The sequence below is a fragment of the Acinonyx jubatus genome, chromosome A1 (assembly GCF_027475565.1).
Source record: "Acinonyx jubatus isolate Ajub_Pintada_27869175 chromosome A1, VMU_Ajub_asm_v1.0, whole genome shotgun sequence".
Taxonomy (NCBI): domain Eukaryota; kingdom Metazoa; phylum Chordata; class Mammalia; order Carnivora; family Felidae; genus Acinonyx; species Acinonyx jubatus.
The window spans coordinates 22,567,723-22,583,098 of record NC_069380.1 but is presented as its reverse complement, the minus strand read 5'-3'; the positions used below and the strand labels follow the sequence as shown (position 1 = coordinate 22,583,098).

The window sequence follows — 15,376 nt, the reverse complement described above, 5'->3', positions numbered from 1 at the left end:
GAGTATTCCTTGCTCTACATCCTTACCAACCATTTGTCGTCTCAACCATATTGTCAGTCTTTTTAATTTAACCATTCTAGTGGGTGTATAGTTGTAAGTTTTAAGATATTTGTATAGAAATGCAACAGATTGCTGCATATTGTGGAATTTAAGAAACAAACAGCAAAGGAAAGAAAAGACACATGAAGAAATAGACTCTTAACTATAAAGAAGAAACTGATCGTTACCAGAAGGGAGGTGAGGGGATGGGTTAAAAAGGTGATGGGGATTAAGGAGTGTACTTGTCCTGATGAGCATTGGGTGATATATGGAATTGTTGAATCCCTGTATTGTACACCTGAAACTAATATACCACTGTATGTTAACTATACTGTAATTAAAACAAAACTTAAATAAAAAATATGTTTTCCATGTAGCTGAAATTAAGGAAAAGTTGAGTTAGATAATATGTTTTTATTATTAAAATTTGATAATCCAGAACAATTCTTTTCCTAAAGTTTATATGTAACTGAGATTTCAAAACAATGTAAAATTTCATCATAAACTTTTCAGCTCTGTTGTAACCTTCGATTGAGAGTAAGCAAATTGTTCCAGTTGTGTAATAGAATATCAGCTAATTTGGTATTTCTTTTGTTTGCAATCTAATGTAATCAAGTTTTACCTACAAAACTTACATATTTAGAAAGAGATACATATTTTTAAGGGAAAAAGTATTCTAATGATAATCATAGCCATCACTCATCAGGTACTAATTATATGCCAGGCATTATTCTAAGGGCTTTAGATGTATACTCTCACTTAATTCTTAACAAGTGAGATATGTATTATTATTTCCATTTTACAAAGGAGGCAATTATGGCACTGAGAGATAGGAATTTCATGAGGTTACAAAATACTTGAGTCAGTAGATTGGTAAAAAAATAAGTGTATCAGAGCAAAATGAAGATAAGAAAGTAGGCTTATTTTTTAAAAAAAAAAACAATTGTTATGAACTCAAATCTTTTAAGTCGGCTCTGATGACATTGGATTATTGAAAAATGAAAATATTTGCTTCAGAGAACTGACCCCTCAATTTTTCACAGTAAGTTATAATTTAACTTTCTGATCTTTCTAGTATTTTTTGCTTTATAGTATAAAATTAAAGATATTTTGTTAGTGTGGAATTAAATACTCTCAACTATATGCCATCATAAGAATTTAAAAGCAAGTTAAATTGAGTAAGAAAAAAATCATCATATAATTTTAGTATAGTATCCAGTGTGTGAATAATTAATGAAATATTTGAATTTTTTTTTTTTTTGTACCCAGGAAGGTTATAGTCAAAGGAAAAAGGAACTATGGGGAATCTGTATCTTTATTGCAGCAGTTGACCTAGATGAGATGCCATTCACCTTTACTGAGCTACAGAAAAACATAGAAACCAGGTAAAATTTCTTACATCAATATAGGCCTCTGCCATTAAAGAAAAGTATTTCTGAACTTTCCTCTTAATAGACTTTAGAGAACTAGTGAGAAATGTTGAAATTAAATAAAACTTTTAAAGGACTTAGGTCAACTAGTGAACTTTCTCTCATGAAGCCTTAATGAATGTATATTTATGTTGCACTTTCTCAAGAATATCGCAGTTTGTGTCCTGGGAAATTTTTCATCATGTCTCTCACTCTCTAGAACTTTCCTAGTTGTAGCTCTTGATGAAGTGGACAAAAAGAACAAGGGTTTGTAATGTAGACTTATTAGATTAAAACTTATAAAAGTACTGTAAGTCTATCTTAAAGGAATTTAGCTAAGATTTATTAATGTTTAAGATTGCTTAATGTAATATATGCATAATTATATGCTTTTTGAGACTGGAAATTTAGCTGAGTGTCCATAGTTGCTCTAGGAATTAATGTTTGTTGTTGAGTTTATAAGCCTTATAAGAAGCATTTACTAATTTGTTTCTAGTAACTTCTGAACTGTATCCTGAGCAGATAAAGTTTGTGGGACTTCCAGTCTTTTCATTTGCAGTGTATTTACAAAATGTAACAGTAAATAATGTTACCAGAAAGGTAGTAGTGTATGTTTTTTCTTGGATAAAATCATCTAGAATTAAACATAATTGGTGTTTTATTTAAATGAGATAAATTGCTGTGTTGTTCAGTAACTCTTTTTCTTACTGCCTCCAAATAAAATGTGGAAACAAAGACCTTGTATATTTTTTATTATTTTTTTATGAATATAATTTATTCTCAAATTGGCTTACATATAACACCCAGTGCTCATCCCAACAAGTACCCACCTCAATGCCCATCACCCATTTTCCCCTTGCCCTCACCCTCAGTTTGTTTTCTGTATTTGAGTCTCTTGTGGTTTGCCTCCCTCCCTCTCTGTTTTTTTCCCCTTCCCTTCCCCCATGGACTTCTGTTAAGTTTCTCAAGATCACATGAGTGAAAACCTATCATATCTGTCCTTCTCTGAATGACTTATTTCACTCAGCATAATACTGTATGTTCATATTTAACCTGGTGAATTAGAATTGGTTTACTGCTCAGATTTCAGTTTAACTTGATTAATAAAATCACTAAATCAAAATATTTTTATATAACTGAAAAATAATCTAAATATATAAGTAAATTTCTACATTAATTTGTATATTTACATGGTAGATGTTTCATCTACCTAGACGATTCATCTGTCCTAGAGGATTGAAAAGAATATGGATGCTTTGGTTGAGACAGAGCAGGTTTTAATCTGGTCTCTGTTGTTTTACAAGCTGTATGACTTGGAGCAGATTGCTTAGCTTTATTAAGTCTCAGTTTCCTCATCTGTAAAGTGAAAATTATTAGCTACTTTATATGAGAATTAAATAGCTTACAGCAAATAGAGAAGTAAGCAGTTTATAGAATCAGCATTTATGACTCGACTCGACCATAGGTACTGTTGAGGTCTTGAGCTCTTTCCTTCTACAGACCACCCCTCCATGCCCTTCCCCTACAAAAAAAAGAAAGAAAACTGGAATAACTGTTAGGCACTCTGATACTGTGCTAGGTTCTAATGATATGGAGGTGAGAAATAGTCTGTGACCTCAAGAAACTCAGTCCACTGGGAAAGATAAAATTAAACAGATGGCTGCAATTCAGTGTTATATAGCTATTTATAGACTACTAAATAAATATGAAAGAGAAAAGCGAATACATCTTTTATTTGTAACATGAAAGAATTTTCCTGGCAAATGTTTTCCTATACTTTTTTCCTGAGTATTCATAAGCAGCACTGTTTTATAATTGGGCATGTCATAACTAATCTCCCTAAAATAAATGTAGTAATGACTTGTTATGACTTTTTCTTAGGGCATCTCTCTGTTCTAATAACTACCCAGTAATGTTATCTAGACCACTGCTTCTTAAATGTGCTTTGGTAAAGGACTTTTTTCCTCAGTATATCATGGACTGACATTTAAAAATATATAATGTCAATTGATTACCAAAAAAAATGAAATGAAAAACTTATAGTAATATTTTTTATTTTTATATTTCATATTTTTATTTTTATTATATTTAGCAGGCATAAAATTATTGTTAAATTGTGAAAGTTTTTATATGCTTACCCTCAATTTCTGTACTTATTTAATTGTGGACGGATAACAAACCAGTACCAATTCATGGAGCACTGCTCTAGAATATGTAGTTACTTACAGATCCGTGTGTCTTAATTATGGCTTTTTATACCTGCTTTTCCTCCCTCTAGCCTTTCCTCTTCTCTTTCCTTCACAGAAGGGCTACAGAAGGAATACTCAATTAAGTTACCCCTAGTAACAATTCCGTTTCCATGGTCCTCCATAGATATTGCCATATATCTCATAAAAACTGGAATTTTCATGGAGAATGGTTCATGAATAAATGCTGTTCTGAAGTTGATTTCTTTTTCTCTGGAGGTATCTACACATTTACTCCATTCCCTTTTCTGAGCAGCATCATGATCATTTACTCCACATTATTTCTGCTTCTTTGTTTGCTGTTCCACATAGCTTGTTGTGGCTGCCCCAGTCCCTTCTATATCCTGAGGATTTTAATAACCTTCTTTTGGGTTTTTTGCCCTCTGTTGATTAGCTGAAGCTTTTATTTTTACAGTTCTCAAGATAAGTGTCTGAGGGGTCCAGTCCATTTTTGGAATGAAACCTATAATTCATTAGTTGCCAGACAGCCTATGGGTGGGTCTGGTGACTACCCTTTAGTTCATTTAGCTGCTTTGGTATAATTCCTTAGACAATCTTGATTAGAAATGAGTGTGTGAGGTGCAGTTGATGATTGCTGTCTTTAGTGCCCTGTTTCTCATTTGTGAAAAACGTGTTAATATTTCACATAGATTAATTTTTTATAGAAAACAATAAAGAATGATTTAAAGAGATTATTTAAACAACTTAAAAATTTTATTCAGTTTTTATTTTCCCTTCCCCAACAATTCAGTCCTAAAACCACTGCGGCGGGGGGGGGGGGGGGGGTGCAGTGAAGAAAGTAGGTATGTGCATCTGTGATAGGGTAGAGCCACGGGGTCCAAGAAGGATGTTAGAGTCCAAATGAGATAAGGAAGGCATTCACATGGCTGTGGTTGGGGGTGGGGATTATGATCTGGACTGCTTGGTGTGCAGTGTCAGAGACCAAGCAGGGTGTGTAGTAAGCCAGTGTAGAGAGTCATGGCACATGTGAGGTGAGGGCAGTTACGGGAGGGGAGTCAGCAGTCTCCTAGGGTGAGGAAGATGTCCATGTAGAGGGGTGAGGGCAGTCTAGGATGGGGAGTCAGTATGAGCAGGAGAGGAGAGTGCCCATATGGGAGAGGGGATAGCTTTGGAGATGGAAGGTAGTTACATACAGGGGGGGTTGACTAAATGAATAAATAAAGATAAGTAGATCCTAGGTTTCTCACTGTGAATGAAGAGTTATACATATGGAAATGGAAACACTGGAATGAACCATGTGTTCAAAAAACCATGTTTTTTGTTGGAATTAGATAAATAGATGTGAAGTTATGATTTTCAAAGCATATGGGTAGGTATGGAAATAAATATCTATGTATATGCCTGTCATAACCCTTGTTTTTGTATAAATAAATGTAGGCATAGGTATACAGATACAGGGGTGTAAGATGAAGCTAGTTGATTTTTACTCTTCAAAGTCTAGTAAAATGTAAAAAGCAATTCCTTCTAAAGAATATAATAGTGATTTGGTGTAGAGCTAATAAACTTTTTAATTGAAATGTCTCTGCTTTGAAAATGAAATAAAACATTTTTTCAGTTACAGATTCACTTTTTTCTGTTATTTTCTTTTAGTGTCTACAAATTCTTTGATTTACTAAAAGAAGTTGATACGAGTACCAAAGTTGATAATGCTATGTCAAGACTGTTGAAGAAGTATAAGGTATTGTGTGCACTCTACAGCAAATTGGAAAGGTAAAGTAGAAATATTATTAGGATTACCTCCATTTTTCATGTTACTGTTCATGATTAGGTTCCATCTGGGAACTCTGTTTAGTAATATTGTTGGATATTACCCCTTAGATTTGTCCCCTTTGCTATTAGTTTTTTTTTTTTTTTTTTTTGGTTCTTATAGCTTTCTTTTATATCCAGTTATACACAATTCTGAATGTTTCCTCCAAAATTGTTATATGGTCCTTTCATATTTCTCATTTGCTTTAACGAACTTGAAGCTTAGTTCCCACTTTAGCCTTCTCTGCCAGAAGAAGACTTCTAGTTCTCAATGGAAGAGTGACCTTAAAATTTAAACTTCTTCCTAATGGTGTTATTTTGTTTAGAAAGAGAAAGCATGCAGTAGGTGTACCTGACGTATACTACCAAGCTATGATTTGTATTCTCAGTGGTGGTTTAGAAGACTTTTCATTACTGTTCAATGGGGAGAAAGATAAAATTAAGATAAATGTGGGTTGAGTTTTTAATACACTCTTCATCTAGGTCCCCACTGCCACTGGATACGATGCCAAATCTGGCATGTGCCTGTTGCTGTGTCCACTTGGGGGCTCATTTTTCACTTGGGTAAAAAATATGAAAGTTAACATTTTAGGTAAATAAAAAGTTGTAAAGGAAGTTGTATTCTACTTTGGGCTCCAACACGTACTGTGTGATCTTGGACAAGCTAGTTACCTAACTTTAGTGCTTAGTTTTCTAGTGTGTAAGCTGAATTGATAATGGTGCCTATCCTCTTAGGTTTTTTAATGTACTAAATGAGGTAATGCAGACAGTGATGACTCCAATGCCTGTAATAAACATAGTAAACTTTCCACTGTTTGTTGTTTTTTGGTTTTTTTTTTCCTTAAGTAAGCTCTATGCCCACTATGCGGCTTGAACTCATGACCCCAAGAGCAAGAGCCACATGCTCTATTGATGGAGTCAGCCAGATGCCCCTTCACAAATGTTTAAAAAATTTTTAATTGTTTGTTTCTTTTTGAGAGAGAGAGAGCAAGAGAGAGCAAGCGAGCGCAAGTGGGGAAGGGGCAGAGAGAGAGGGAGACACAGGATCTGAAGCGGGCTCCATACTCCGAGCTGTCAGCACAGAGCCGATGGAGGGCTCCAACTCACAGACCAAGAGATCGTTACCTGAGCTGAAGTCAGATGCTTAACCGACTGAGCCACCCAAGCACCCTTCCACATATGTTTTTAAAACAAAAAAATATTTCTCGCCCAATTTGGGAAAATTTATATACTATATCCCCTTTAAAGAGTCACACTGTACATTGGCAACTCAGGATTCTTAAAAGTCCTATATAATAAAATATGTGGAATCTGTTGAGTTCATCATTTCCTAAATTTATTAGACTACTAATATTTGTTTATATGCATTTAACATCAATTAAAACCTCCTGGAAATAGTGTTTTGTAGAATATACTTTAAGAATCTTTAGGCTAGCTATCAGCTTATTTTATTGCAAATAAATTAAGAAACTACAACAAGCATTAACTAAGTGTCTGTTAGTACTCAGTTATATGTTAGGTGCTGGGGATATAAAATCTATCACACTATGATCATCAAGAAGCTTATAGTAAATAAATTATATTCTTTAATAAAAATAAGTGCAGTAATGTATGTGATGCTCTCTTTTAGAAGATTATATATGAGAAGTAGAAATTATATAGTGGGCAAAATGTCGTGTATGTTCAAGGGTGAGAAGGGTAATTGCAGGGTACTTTTGATCAAGTAAAAACTATAAAATGCAATATCTGAAAAGGCTTAAGGATAAATTCACCAAGCAAAATGTGTAGGAACTGTGACTGAACTTCCCAGGCAGAGTGATTAGCATGTGTACAAAGGCAAAGCAGTAGCATTATGTACTTTGTTTTGCTGATGGCTGAAAGGTAGGAAGGGTTCAGACTGATAGTGAGCTTGGACTTTGCCTTGCAGGGGATGGCGTCATTGAATGATTTTGATCTGGAATGACAGATCTGGCCTTAACAGATCACTTGGGCCTTTTTTGTTAACTAGTTATATAAGTGGATTGTCAGGTTTTTTTCCTATCTTATTTGTACTTTTTTCTGAAGAGCAATTAGGAAAATTAACTGTGGTATCAAAGCCTGCTCATTTCAGAGCAGACTGTATGTGTGCATATATATGGCAATATATATGACGAAAAAGATCTAAGTATGAATATTAATTTAGTCATTTACTGAGTGTGTGAGTTAGGAAAAGTTCCTTAACTTCTCTAAACATCAATTTCGGTCTAAAATATAGCCAGTAATATTTTCCTTACAGGGTAATTGGGAGAATTAAATAAGACAATGTTACCAGTTAGCTCACTTGCCAGCACATATTAAGTGCATAATAAATGGTAGCTTTTAAAGTTAATATTAGCTTTGTTAATGCTATTATAGAAAAATATAATAATGTAAGCCATGAATTTTAAATACTCTAGTAGCTATGTGACAAAAATAAAAAGAAACAAGTGAAATTAATTTTAACATTTCATTTAACTTACATATTTCAAAATATCTCATTTCAACATGTATAATTCACACAAAAATTTTTGCCTAAGTGTTCATAGCAACATTATTCATAATAACCAAAGGTAGATTATTTTATTGTTCAGCTATTAAAGGGAATAAAGTGCTTTTAGATACTACAACATGGATGAACCTTGAAAACATTAAGCTAAGTGAAAGAAGCCAGACACAAAAGAGCATATATTCCATTATATGAAGTGTCCAAATGGGCATATCCATAGAAACAGAATGTAAATTAGTGATTGCCAAGGAGTATTGCTAATAGATAGGGGGTTTGTTTGGGGGGTTGGGGGGATGATAGAAATATTCTGGAATTAGATAGTAGTGATGGTTGTAAAACTAAGTGAATACACTAAAATTACTAAATTTATATACTTTAGAATTATAAACTTTATGCTATGAGTTATATTTTAATAAAACATAAAACCAATATAAAAGTTATTAATGAAATATTTCACATTCTTTTTCTCATACTAAGTATTTTTTAATACTTTGGTGTATAATTCACATTTACAGCACAACTTCATTTGTACTAGCCACATTGCAGGTGTTTGGTAGCTTGCTGTAAGTGCTTGTGGCTACCATATTAGCACAGACATATATTGAATGCAATTATCTTTTACTGTATGAGAGCATTTTAGTTTGAGTTACATTAAGTTACAGTTTAAAACAATGCTTTGGACATTAAACATCTTTTCTATAATTACAAAAAGTCCTTTTTGTAATTATAAACTACTTTTTATTATAAGGTAGTAATTTTGTCTATATACATTTTTTTATTTACATATTTTTGGTGACTGGCTTCTTTCACTTAGCATGTTTTCATGGATTATCCATGTTGTAGCATGTTTCACTACTTTGTTACTATTTATTATGGAGCAATATTCCACTGTATGGTTTTATCACATTTTATTTATCAGCTTACAGACATTTGTGTTGTATGTCTTTTAAAGTAGTTGAGAGTATGGAGAAAAGCAAGTGTGTATTTATAGAGTTTGTTACATTAATTGTCTAATTAAGCCATTTCTTGTTCTCCTCATTTGTTCCTATGGATTCAGTTTACCATCTAGTGTCATTTGTTTACTCCAACACAGCTTTGATCCCACCCACCTCTTTTGTGCAAATAGATTACATTTCTATATGTTATAGCCCCCAAAATACAGTTATGTACATACCGTGTTATACAGTTGCTTTCACATCAGTTATGAGAAGAAATACGCAGTTATTACCATCTTTTATAGCACAATAATTTCACCTTTTCCAGTGCTCTTTGTTTTTTCATGTGGATATGAATTAGTGTTACTTATTTTCAGCCTGAAGAACTTCTTTTAGTATTTCTTCTGAGAAATATTTAGTATTTAGTATTTCTAATGAGTCTGCTATCAACAAATTCTCTTTTATTATTTGGTAATGTCTCTTTTATTATTTTCACTCTTCACAGTTTTGCTGGATATGATTATTGGTTAACATTTTTTTTCTTTCAGCACTTTGAATATGTAATCTTACTGCCTTCTGATCTTCATTGTTTCATGAGAAGTCAGCTGTTAATGTTATTGGGTTCCTTTCTACATGCTGTATCATCTCTTTCCTGTTTTTCTCTTTGTCTTTTAACACTTTACTGTCATATATCTGGGTAGGGATTCCTTTACATTCATCCTTCTTGGAGTTTTTGTGTTTTGGGTATGTAAATTAATGTTTTTTCATCAGATTCAGGAAGTTTTCAGCTATTTCTTTAAATTTTTTTTTTCTGCTCCTCTCTCTCCACCCACTTCTGGTACTCCCATTACAAATGTATTGGTGTGTTTTTTGGTGTCCCACATTTCTGTGAACCTCTTCATTTTTCTTCTTTTTCCCCCCCTCTTTGTTCTTCACACACCATAATCTCTTTTGGTCTGTCTTCAAGTTTAGTGTTTCTTTCTTATGCCAGGTCAGATCTGTTGAGCCTGTCTAGTGAATTTTTCATTTTGGTTGTTGTACTCTTCAACTCAAATTTCCATTTGGTTCTTTTAAAATAATATCTCTTTATTGATATTTTCTATTGGATGAGACAATATCAGAATACCTTTCTTTGTTCCTTAAGCATGATTTCTTTTAGTTATCTGGATATATTTATTTACTTATTTTTTGGGGGGGATATATTTATAACAGCTCCTTTGAAGTCTTTGTTAAGTCTGACATCTGGGCTCTCTTTAATGCAATTTCTATTGCATGCTTTTTTCTCATGTAGAGTTCATACTTTACTATTTCTTTGCATATTTTCATTTATTCTTGAAAACTGAACATTTTGATAACACCCTAGTAAGTCTAGGTACGGATTCTCCTATGTTGTGGGGCTTTTTGTTGTCGCTCTGCATTTGTTTGGTGGCCTAGCTGTGTTATTTCAGTGAAGTATGTTAGTCCCACAGTGTGCAGCCTTTGATAATGCTCTTCAGTGTAGCCATTGGACATGTGCACAGTCACTCTGAGGTGACTCATTTTCAAGACGTTCTCTTTGACAGTCTTTTTCCCCCTGATCTCTCTTGTTAAGTTAACCACTTTGTTGATATACCTTCCATTAATTGGTGAATGATTATTTTGCTGTTTTTGACAATGTCTGGGCCTCAAATTGTTTCACAGTCTGATCTCATTAAATTGGCTCCCTTTTCGGAAATAGTCTTTGAGGTCAGCCTTGAGGCTTGTTCTTTTTGGGCTCTTCTTAGCTCCTTCTTCCCCTGGTTCTCTCCTAAGTGGTCTAGGATTCAGCTTGTTGCTTTCATACAATTGCTAGCCTCCTCTTACATGCTCACCACCAAAATTTCCATTGTTTTCAATGGCACCTAGCCTTGAAAGTTCCCACACTGTGTTCCAAATGAAGTTAATTCCTTTGGAGAGAGCTTCAGACCTCTTTTTTCTGAAGACTTGCCTCTTTCCTGGGCATCACTTTGCCACTGCTATGAGGTCAGAATGGGAAATGTGCACCTCTTCTCTTAGAATGTCCTTTCCACTTTAAGAGTAGGGCACTGAGAAAACATGGTAGCCCCTAATCTTCTCAGATTGCTTTTCATATCTGGAACCTCTGTACTGTGAACTAAGTGGGGTAAAAGAAGTCAAGGCCCCAGTATTCTTGATCAGCTGTGCCTGGAATAGAACTTTCACCCTTTGAGTGGGAGCTAAGTGGAGGAAGGGAGCCCTAGACCTCCCAGTTACTCTTGCCTGGGATAGACTTTCTGCATACAAAGCTGGGGGTGATTAGAAATTCTGACCACCTTCCTTTCCCAGAGTGATAGTTCTGGGCTGGGAACTGCAGAGAGAGGGAGTCCTGTGTCTTGGCTGCACCTGCCCAGGGTAGAGCTTTATGATGCTGAGCTAAAGAGGAGGAGGAAGTGAGTTTTGCTAAGAATTCCAGTCTATTTTTGTTCTTACCAAGAGTTAGTAGATTTTCATGAACAAATGTTTCCTTTTTTGATGTATTCCCTCAGGAGAATTTCCAGAGACTTTAAATGATTTTTAAAATAATTTCAACCAATTATAGTTACTACACTGGGAAACAGGTCTGTGGAAATTTTTACTCCACCATTGTCCTAAAAAAAACATGGTTTATAGTACTGTTGAGTTATTTTAGTGAGACTAATAGTTAAATAAACTTTTACGACCTGATCTGAGATTCTAACTAGATCAAGATTTAATTGCAAAATACATTCTGAGTTACAAATGCCCATGAGGAATCCAGTCCTTTTGTAGTTAAATATTAACAGTGATGTGTGCAAATGTCATGTATTGGAAAAACCTACTTTAACATTTTTAATAATGCTGTAATTTTTTGTCTTTAAAATGTATACTTCTAGATAAAAAGAAAAATAATAAGATGTATACTTCTGGAAATAAGATGAATAAAGCATGATAAAATTGATTTCTAAGTTATGAAAAAAATTTAAAAGTAACTTTTAAAAAAGCCATAATGGTAATATAATTATTTTTTCCTTTTAGGACATGTGAACATATATATTTGACACAACCTGGCAGTTTGTAAGTATTTCCTGGCATGTTATTTTTATCTTCTTTTATTTTTATTTATTTTTTAAAAGATTTTATTTATTTTGAGAGAGAGAGGACAGCATGAGTAGGGGAGGAGCATAGAGAGAGGGAAGGAGAAAAATCCCAAGCAGGCTCTACACTGTCAACACAGAGCCCAATGTAGGGGTCGAACTCACAAACCATGACATCATGACGTGAGCTGAAAGCAAGAGTTGGACACCATTGAGCCACCCAGCTGCCCCTGTCTTTTTTTTTTCTTTTTTTTTTTTTAAAGATTTTTCTGGAATAATCCCAAACATGTTAATGTCAGGGTTAGTTTGATAGATTATAGCATGCTACCTCATAAATTAAGGTCATAAATTTATACTCCGTGCAGATTACTTACCTTCTCACAAAGACAGTGGTACGAAATACATGTCCTTTACTGCAAGGTGAACTAATAGGGTGGAAGTTCATTCAGTGCAACATATCACCTGCTCAGGGGAAAATGCATGTTCACTGGCTAAAATTTTTTTGAGGGTCTGTTATAAGCACTTTATTAACTTTAGTAAGACTAAAAGCATAGTGTTTTTGTAAGAGTAAATGTGAAGTGTATATTAAAATTTCCAAATTATCTTTTTAAATGTATATGGTACATGCTCCAACAGTATACCCATGTAAGAGCTCTAGAGATTTTCTTTGGAAATGGTATGAGTGGTATATGAGATATTCTGCCCCACTGAACTAGTGGTATTGAAGATGATTGATATAAAGGGAAATTATATGTTTATTAATTAATCTATTCCAGTTGTTAATACCAACAAGTTATCAAAGCATAGTGTTAAATTAGTAAAGTAGAGTCACCCAAACCTCTCTCTCTCTGCTTAAATGTTGATTTTAATTAGAAAGCAAAGGGCAGGAAAGTATTAAGTAATTGGAAACCAAGTACATCATAGTATACCACTTTTTATGCATATTTTTCGATTAGAATTGAAATATTAAATATTTCCTTTACAAAATGTATTTTGTACATTTTGTACATGGGCTAAATATAAATATTGGTAAAACCACTCACTGAATTGAAGCAAATTGAGTTAATGTGTAAATTGTACATTTAAAATGGATTGTATTCTCTTACGCAATCAACTTAGGCCTGTAATTTAAAAAGAAGGAAGAGGTGCCTGGGTGTCTCAATTGCTCCACACTGTTGGTGAAGCCTGCTTAGTATTCTCCCTCCCTCTCTCTGCCTCTCTCTACCTCTCTCTACCTACACCTTGTGTGTTGCATGTACTCTCTCTCTCTCTCAAAATAAATAAGTAAAAGGAAAAAAATAGTTGAAGACTGTCAGTGTAAAATTTTTTTCTGCTTTCTGTTTGTTTACCAGGCTATCTACTGAAATAAACTCTCTATTGGTGCTAAAAGCTTCTTGGATCACATTTTTACTAGCTAAAGGTAAAGTCATTGTTTTTGTTACATGTGAATGTTTCAAATGCAATAATTGATAATTCTTTTGGACTACGCTCAATTTTTTATTCAGTTTAATGTTACTCCCGCCCCCCCACTCCCCAATTCTCTGTGTGGCTTGTGAACTCTTAGCAAGTTCTTGTAATTATGGCACTGGAAGCAGCTTTGGAAATGTCTTATTTCATTTCTGTTTCTAATATCCTTTTATCCTTCTTCCCTTTTTTTTAAGAATAATGTTACTGTTTTTATAAAAATGATACAGTCACAATACATAATTCAAATAATACAGAAAATGCAAAGAAAAGTGTAGAAAAATTACCCAAAACCTACCTAGAAATAATTATCATTAAAATTAGACTGTCATTCCAGTTATAATTTCTCTAAGATTATAAAACATTATTAAAAAATTAAGGTTACAATCTTTTTAATTTTACCTTGTGTTTCGATTTAAAGGTATTAATCTGCTTGAAAGAAAAGAGCACTAATATTACCACTCTTCCTGTTACCTCCCCATTCCCTACTTTAAGATTTTTGCATTTTCGTATTAACATTATCAAAGATTATAACACATACATTCTCTTCTATAATTAAAATTGTTTATTCTCACTTCTCTGTTTTGGTGGATTCTAAGTTTATTGTCACTTCTCTGTTACAGCTTCTCCATTTCTGAGTTCTTTATTTTGATTCATCTTTAGCTGGCTGGACTTTACCAAGAAGGAGTTTTTCAAAAAAGGCTTTTTGGCACCATATTCTCTGTGTTGTTTATGAGTCATGTCCATAGGCTTTATACTTGAAGGACCACTTGGCTGTCTATCCTATTTTTGTGTCATACTTGTTTTCCTCAGGACACTGTTTTATGGCATTAAACATTGCTATTAAAAAATTGGAGACTAGCTTAATTTCCGCCCCTTATTTACTTTTTTTTTTTCTTGAGAGATAGTGTGAGTGGGGGAGAGGCAGAGAGAAAGGGAGACACAGAATCCGAAGCAGGCTCCAGGCTCTGAGCTGTTGGCACAGGGCCTGATGCGACTTGAATTCACGGACTGTGAGATCATGACCTGAGCTGAAGTCAGATGCTTAACTGACTGAGCCACCCAGGCGCCCCCACTTATTTACTGTCTAAATACTTGATTTTTTTTTAAGTTTGAGGTTCATTATCTTAACTAGAATATCTCTTTTCTTTTTTATTATTCTGTATTAGTTTTTTTTGTAACACTATATCTCTTTTTAAACTGAAGGTCTGCACTTTATTTCAAAGAAATCTTAACATACTACATTTTTTCAAGTTTATTTATTTTGAGAGAGAGAGAGAGAAAGCACAAGTGGGGGAGGGGCAGAGAGAGAATCCCAAGCAGGGTCAGCACTGCCAGCGCGGAGTCCAACATGGGGCTTGAACCCATGAACCAGGAGATCACCAACTGAGCCACCCAGGAACCCTTCATGCACTACATTTTTAAATATTATTCTATTCAGTTAGGTGCTATTCTATTCTGTTTCAGGAACTTAGCTGTCTTATGTTGGATTGTTTTTGTCCTCCATATTTAGTATCTTTTCTCATATTATTCTGATCTTTGGTCTTTTTCTTATGTATTAACTGTTTTTTGTCTCGAGCCTTTCTTCTGTTTTGAGCTAAACTGTGTTTGTAATGGTGTTATTTGGTCCTCAGTTTTTCCTTAGCTTTTCTAGCTCCTTATTTTTATATAACTTGTGCTTTTTATTTCTTAGTGCAAGGAGTCATAGGGCATTTTCTTCTTGTATATTATCTTCCAGATTGGGTTCTCTGATTTTTTTCCCTTCTTACATTGTGATTCTTTTATTTCTTTTCTTGTTTTATTTTCTGTACTGTGTTTGCATAATTGCTGTGTTTCTCATGCTCTCCCCCACCTCATGTTACTAGGACTTTTTGTAGGCAACCCTGACCTGATGTTCTAGTTT

General features: G+C 34.0%; 1 protein-coding gene across 4 annotated transcripts in view; it reads left to right on the top strand.

Moving 5' to 3' along the window:
- Positions 1–15,376, top strand: part of RB1 (RB transcriptional corepressor 1) — a 168,013-nt gene that overhangs the window by 40,168 nt on the left and 112,469 nt on the right. For all 4 annotated transcript variants that reach the window (XM_027064818.2, XM_053215363.1, XM_053215352.1 and 1 more), the window contains 4 exons: positions 1,309–1,424; positions 5,306–5,425; positions 11,951–11,989; positions 13,362–13,429. In XM_027064818.2, coding sequence (XP_026920619.1) covers positions 1,309–1,424; positions 5,306–5,425; positions 11,951–11,989; positions 13,362–13,429 — 343 coding nt within the window. The remainder of the gene's footprint in view (positions 1–1,308; positions 1,425–5,305; positions 5,426–11,950; positions 11,990–13,361; positions 13,430–15,376) is intronic.